This window comes from Muntiacus reevesi, chromosome 9 (assembly GCF_963930625.1).
Source record: "Muntiacus reevesi chromosome 9, mMunRee1.1, whole genome shotgun sequence".
Classification (NCBI taxonomy): Eukaryota; Metazoa; Chordata; class Mammalia; order Artiodactyla; family Cervidae; genus Muntiacus; species Muntiacus reevesi.
In genome coordinates this window covers 1,180,372-1,187,815 of record NC_089257.1, presented here as the reverse complement: position 1 = coordinate 1,187,815, position 7,444 = coordinate 1,180,372, and the positions used below count along the sequence as shown (strand labels likewise).

General features: G+C 45.7%; 1 protein-coding gene across 1 annotated transcript; it reads right to left on the bottom strand.

Moving 5' to 3' along the window:
- Positions 1-910: 910 nt before the first annotated feature.
- Positions 911-1,831, bottom strand: LOC136174537 (olfactory receptor 10V1-like). The gene has a single exon (XM_065944717.1). The coding sequence runs from the start codon at positions 1,829-1,831 to the stop codon at positions 911-913; it is 921 nt and encodes a 306-aa protein (XP_065800789.1).
- Between the last annotated feature and the right edge of the window lie 5,613 nt (positions 1,832-7,444).

Below are 7,444 nucleotides of genomic sequence, written 5' to 3'. Positions count from 1 at the left end.
TAGCTCGAGGTAGGTTACGGTACTTCAATAGCTGGAGTTGTCCAGGGAGGAGTGGAATATCTTGAAAGTTAATGATCTCTCTCCTTGGAAGCTCAAGAGGAGTCTGGAACTCTCTCTGAGATAGAAGAGATTCTCAAGGAATCCAAATTCAACATTGTCCACCTTCTTCCTCTCCTGCATTTTCACTTATTAAATAATGCTTTCCTACATTATTATTATCCTTTTTATTCCTGGGGTGCTCTTTAAACATTGTCAACAGAATCATGAGTTTTCATTTTGAGTAACAAAACAAGACATGTTAAAAAAAAAAAAGTCCACCTTCCTTTGGCTAATTGCAAAGCCTCCTTTCCCCCCCCCCCCCTCATTCTGAGTCTGCTTGGCCAATATTTGGAACATACTGTTATGACTTTCGAAGGAGCAGGTGTACTCTCTTAGTTCAGCTTTGTCTCCTCAGAAATAAGGAAACTGAAGTCTAGCGGCTTAGAGAGACTTGTACAAGGTAACACATATCCTACTGGCAGAGCAAGCCTAGAGCAAGGAAGGCATCACTGTGTGGAGACAGCTTAGTCTTCAGGTTTCTGAATCCCTGTGTTCTCATCCTGGTATGTATTCTGCTAGCCACTCTAGTTTTCTAAAGTAAAGAAGACAATGATACTTATAATGGGCTAAGTGAGAGAACCCGCATAAAGTGCCTCGTTCCCAGTAGATGTCCAGTAAGTGAATGTTGCTACTCCTCCATCCACGCCCAGGATGCCCTGTGTGATAAAGCTTTATTTCAGTTAGTAGCAGCCACGTCCTCCGGCGCTCCTAGAGCACCATGTCTCAGCTGAGGACACTCTTGGCTCCTGCAGAGCATCCGGGCATAATTATTAACAGCCTCCGGTTGCCCTGATGTAAATAAGTCATAGAACTATCCTACCTGGAACCTGCTTAGCGGCCTCCTGAGAGCATTTTTCAATTCTTTGTTCCTCATGCTATAGATCAAGGGGTTTAAGATGGGAGTGATGAAGGTGTCGACCACAGACACCACCCGGGCCGTCTCAGCAGAGTGGCTGGACCTGGGGGACAAGTATGTGAAGCTGGCGCAGCCATACTGCAGGAGGACCGCCGACAGGTGGGGGGAGCACGTGGAGCAGGCCCGGCGGCGCCCTTCCGAGGACCGGATCCGAGAGACGGTGGCCGCGATGGAGACGTAGGAGACGAAGATCATCGAGAAGGGGATGCCTAGGACGATGAAGCTGACGACGTGCAGAGCCGTCTGCTGAACACGCGTGTCCGCGCAAGCCAGGCGCATGACGGCAGGCATGTCGCAGTAGAAGTGGTAGATTTCACTCTTGCTGCAGAACGGGAGACGGAAGATTAAAACAGTCCCCGGTAGCGACAGCGAGAACCCTAGTACCAGGGACCCCACCACCAGCTCCACACGCAAGGGCCAGCTCATGAGCAGGGTGTATCCTAAAGGGTAGCGGATCGCGATCAACCGCGAGCAGGACGAGTCAGCCCCTCCCAGGAAGACGAAGAAAAACATCTGGGCGCCACATCCAGTGATAGAGACGGGGGTCCTGCCCATTGAAAGGAGGTTCGCCAAGGCCAGGGGCGCGATGGAAGATGTGTAGAGGATTTCCAGAGCTGCCAGGTGAGCCAGGAAAAAGTACATGGGAGTGTGCAGGGAATGATTGATCTGAACAGTAACTGCAATGAGGGCGTTTCCACCCAGGCTGGTCAGGTACATGGCCAGGAAGGCCACGAAAATCACCGCCTGGACCCTAGGGTCAGCTGAGAATGGACGAAAGAAGAATTGTGCCTTTGCGGTTTTATTTATTTCCTCCATGGGTACCGCGTTGCACCTATGAAAAGGGAAGATGACATGAGTCTCCAAGTGTCCCTTTTGAATGCAAGCTCTCTGTTTTCTGTTGGGCACAGCTGATTAACAATTGCGATCGTGTCAGCTGAACAGAGAAGGGACTCAGCATACATACACGGGTGTCCACTCTCCCCCAAACTCGCCTCCCACCAGGCGTCCACGCATCCCCGGGCTGTGGGTCCCGCCGGGGTCCTGGACCGTGTCCTCCCCGCTGCCAGGCGGCTCTTCTACCAGGATGCTTTCCCGGCTGCTCCCCGCACGGAGGGACTTCGGCAGCGTTCGTGTCACAGCCGATCTCGTGACATTACAGTGTATACATTTGCCCCTCTCTCACCTTTCTCCCTTTTCCATCCTGTGCTGAAGACTGAGAAATCCTCGGCGGTGGGGATTCTGACCACCTTTACTTTAGTTCCAGTGTCTAGCACAGTACCTGGCAAAGAAAATTTCTCAAGAAGTACTTCTGAACAAACGAATGGATAAAGTCAATTTAAAGTTCAAGTTTGCAAAACAGATAAAATTGGGTGTCAATTCATCATGGGAAACTTGAAATAAAAAATTTGAGGAATGCCTGTCAAAGTTTAAAGAAAAGGTGCGTTGTGATACTGTATCACAAGCTCTGTAGTTTGCATACATACACGATGGATACTGTGTATAAAACAGATACCTAATGAGAACCTAGGGTAGCCCAGGGAACTCTACTTAATGCTGTGTGCTGATCTCCGTGGAAAGGAAACCCAGAAAAGGGGATATATATGTATATATATGAACAGCTGATGAACGCTTCTGTACAGCAGAGACGAACAACATTGTACAGCAACTATACGCCAGAAAAAATTAAACAAACTGTAATTTAGTTTAAAACCTGGGGACTTTATGGATTTTTTTGCTTGCTCTGCTTTATCCAATATTAGTATTTATTGGTCCCTGAGCACTGATAGTGTCCTTCAGAATTTCTCATCTCTAAAGACTAATGTTATATGATATCACTTATGTGCAGAATCTAAAAAAGTGATACAAATGAACTTACTTACAAAAGAGAAACACTCACAGAGACCACATCCGGGGGGAAGAGCTGGGGTGGAGGGATAGATGGGAAGCTTGGAATTGGCGTGGGGTGTGCTCGGTCGCTCAGGTGTGTCCAACTCTCTGTGACCCCATGAACTGCAGCCCGCCAGGCTCCTCTGTCCGTGGGATTCTCCAGTCAAGAATACTGGAGTGGGTTGCCATGCCCTCCTCCAGGGGATCTTCCTGACCCTGGGATCGAACCCAGGTCTCCCGCATTGCAGGTGATTTCTTCACCATCTGAGCCACCAGGGAAGCCCAAGAATACTGGAGTGGGTAGCCTATCCCTTCTCTAGGGGATCTCCAGACCCAGGAATTGAACTGGGGTCTCCTGCATTGCAGGCGGATTCCTTACCAGCTGAGCTACCAGGGAAGCCCAGGACTGGCATGTATGCATTGATACATTTAAAATTGAACCAGGACCTACTCTATAGCACAGGGAACACTGCTCACTGCTCCGTAACAACATACATGGGGAAAGAATTTGAAAAAGAAGAGATGCATGTATAACTGAGTCATTTTGCTGTACCTGAAACTAACACAACACTGTTGATCAACTATAAAACAGAAACCAAGGACTTCCCTGGTCGTCCAGCGGGTAAGAACCCACCTGCCACAGCAGAGAGCGTGGGCTTGACCTCTGGTCTGGGAAGACGGCACATGCTGCAGGTCACAACCTCTGCTCCTGCGTTCCCCGAGCCCTTGCTCTGCGACAAGAGAAGCCGCTGCGATGGAGAGCCGCCCAGCTCACAGCAGCCAGGGAAAGCCTGTGAGCAGCAGTGAAGGCTCAGGGCGGCCGAAAAGAAACAAGTAAACACTTAAACAACTACAAGATTTCGCATATCCTTTGCTTTGTTCCCTTCCTGCTACCCTATCAGTTCTGTCTGCTGTTACCTTCCATTGGGATTTTTGTGATGGCCTTCCCTCTAATCTTCCATTTCTCTTCTTTTCTCTCTATAATTCATCTTGCTCTCCATGAGCACATAATTCATCTGCTTAAGGTTTTTTAATGCCTTCCTGTTTATTAAGTGCCTGCTTTCACACCCTCTGCTGGTTATTCCAGTCTCTCTTGGGTCTGACTTCTTTAGGCTAACCCCACTGAGGATGGCCCGGTTATCCCTGCTATGCACCATGTGGCCTACTCATTGGTCTGTTATCTATCTTTCACCTTTCTACTTCATATAATTCTGTTCTCCTTCTAGCTAGAAAACCTATCCCTTTTGCCTAATTCAGATCCTGCCCACTTTTAAAATTCTAGGTTATGTTCTTCTTTTGTGAAGTCTTTCTGGAACACTCCAGTTTAAATCGCTCTCTCCTTTCTCCGAAATTCTTTGTCACTCATAGTGTTATGATTTTAGGGTTAATATACAGCCTTTACTGTGTCTGTATGTTCTGTTCCAAATTATATTCGAGGTTCCTGGAGGACAAGGTCTCTGTCTTAGGACAAATTATCATTTATTCCAAGTTAAGTCCTAGGCAAAGTGACGGTACTGAATACTTACTTGGGTTAGCTTGCTTCACCCATTCCAGTGGTCCCCAACCTTTCTGGCACCAAGGACCAGTTTTGAGGAAGACAGTTTTTCCATGGACTGGCGTTGGGGGAGATGGTTTGGGGATGATTCAAGTACACTACATTTATTGTGCACTTTATTTCTATTATTATTACATCAGCTCCACTTTAAATCATGAGACATTAGACCCCAGAGGTTGGGGACACCTGTATTACACCACTTTGGTAAGCATGTACTATTATCTCCCCATTCTACAGATGAAGACATATAGGATTAAAAAGTTAAAAAGTGTTTTGAAGTCAAGTAAATGAGCAGTAGGAAAGCTAGCTTTGAAAATCTGTTAATGGAGCTTCTGTGCTTAATCTTTGTCTATACCACACTGCTTTCCCCTATGCTTTATGTCTCCGAAGTGGTGGCTTGGACGGTCAAGCATCAGCTTGCAATGCAGGAGACTTGGGTTCGATCCCTGGGTCAGGAAGATCCCCTGGAATAGGAAATGGCAACCCACTCCAGTTTTCTTGCCTGGAGAATTCAACTGACAGAGGAGCCATGGGGTTGTGAAGAGTCGGATATCACCGAGCAACTAACACTTCCGGCACTTTCAAGTGGTTTTGTTATTTGATTATAGTTCAGTCATAGGTAGAACTCTGGATGGTCTATTGGAAAAAGAGCACCTAAGATCTGAGACCAAAAATGTTGGAGTACAATATTTCTAGACTAGAGAGGCATAATTATAATCTAGACCATGGTTTATCTGCATGGCCTAATTGACCTTAATGTTTTATCTGTTAGCACAAGTTTGGACTCACCTGAAGACAAAAGTAAAATCTTAATTTGGGAGCTCTGACTGTGGGATAAACAGGAAAGGGGGAATAATGTTCTAACCATCATCCAGAGGGCTGAAGCCTGTTTGGAGCAGAGGTTTCTGAGTCTCCTGGAGGTACTTGTACCAGTTGGAGGATTCCTACATCAGATGTACCCAAACAAATGTATTTTTGTCCTTATAAAACATTGTTGAATAATACTGTCTATATGTCATTATAAATGAGTTTTATATATGAATTTATGAATTCATAAATAGCATTCATAAAATTAATTCATAAAATAAAATATACATTTTATGTTGTTGTTCAGTCACTAAGTCGTGTCTGACTCTGCAACCCTATGGACTGCAAATTTTAAATATGTCTGTAAATCTGAGAAAATTATATGTCTGAAGAGACTATTTACTTTCTGAGACTCCAAGAGTATTTTCTGGCAGCAGCATCTGGAAAGATGAGCCAAAATTACGTCCCTTTACTGTTAATACCTTGAGTCATATGGAATTTGCTTCTGAAAGTTGATAATGGCAGCATATAGGCAATCTCACATACTTTTCAACGTAATACTTTCACAGGCACAGTCTGAGTAAATCAAATGATATGTTCAGAGCAACAGCATTCAACAAGAGGCATTATTCTCCTATTGCATAGTACCAGATAATATTTATTGGGTCCTGCATGCCACGCTAATCTTGTTACAGGCATCTTTCCCTTAAATGGTCCTTCAGTCCTTTATTGTCTGTATTTTTTTCAGATGAAGACATTCAGGCTTACAGGTTTTAACCAACGTGCCCAGCTGGCAAATGGGAAAGGAGCGATTCCTAGCTCAGGCTGAAGCAAGTCTCGCTCCTGTCATGAAGGTCAAGCACTCCTCGCCGGGCGGCGACTGTGTACGAGGCTGGCCGGTGGGGGTCCGGAGGGCCCAGTCCTCTCGCTCTAATTGGCCTTCATCAGCGAGCTTTCTTCCGTCAAGTGAGCGCCACGAACCTTTCTCAGATCCCTACAAAGCCAGTGCTCAGAACCCTAACTTACAATCCCCCTCTTTTCTTTTTGCTCTTTCTCTTCACCCTCTCCTACCAACTACTCCTTTACTCACTATTTATTTTCATAAATTAAAAACATTGCTTTTTATTGGAGCACAGCTGCTTTACCATGCTAGCTGCTGCGCAGCAGAGGGAGCCGGCCGCGCGGACACTCGCGTCCCCTTTGCTGGCCTTGCCTCCCGCTCAGGCCTCCGCAGAGGGCCGCGCGGGGTGCCCTGTGCTGCTGGTTTTCATTCAGGATCCACTTTAATAAATGTTAAGAGACACTTATCGAGACCCTCCACTCTGTCAGGCATAGCTCTAGTTTCTGGGAGAAGAGGGAGAAGGGTGGAGAATGAGAGGGCGTGTCAACACTCGAAGAGCTCAAAATTGAAAGAGAGATACAGTAATGAAAAGAATACAAGTCAAGTTCAGCTAAGGGTGTCGTAAAAGGGAAAGGTGTCAGGAAAACTCAGGCACATCTCTTTCTATCCAATAATGCTTTTTGAAAAGTTCATGTAATTAGAATTATTTTTTTCTCGCATATGGGGGATTCTTTTCTTTTTTTAAAAAATTTATTTTTCAATGGGAGGATAATTGCTTTATAGAATTTTGTTGTTTTCTGTCAAACCTCAACGTGAATCAGTCATAGGTACACGTATATGGGGGATTCTTAATGAGAAGGAAACTTCTAGCTACTCCTCTTATAACAGAGGTGGATATTTTCTAGTTCTTTGACTTCTATAAGCTTGATGTTTGTGATGATGGATTTTTTAAACCAGAGAAATCCTTGAAAGGACCGACATCTCTGTATTTCAGGTTAGGATAGTGTTGGACTCGGTCTAATCTAGGGGCTTCCCTGGTGGCTTAGTGGTAAAGAATCCCTGGCCAGTGCAAAAGACACAGATTTGATCCCTGGGTTGGGAAGATTCCCTGGAGTGGGACTTGGCAACCCACTCCAGTATTCTTGCCTGAGAAATTCTCATGGACAGGGGAACCTGGTGGGCTGTAGTCCACGGGCTCAGAAAAGATTCAGACACATCTGAGTGACTGAAACAGCAGTCTGATCTGGACCATGATGCCTTGACCATTCCAGACAGAGCCTCCTTCCGGCCATTCATCATTTTGAAGAGCATGGATTTCACAGCATGTATTATGGAGCTC

Coding starts and splice junctions, on each gene's coding strand:
- LOC136174537 (XM_065944717.1), bottom strand. CDS start 1,831: ATGGAGGAAATAAATAAAACCGCAAAGGCACAATTCTTCTTTCGTCCA.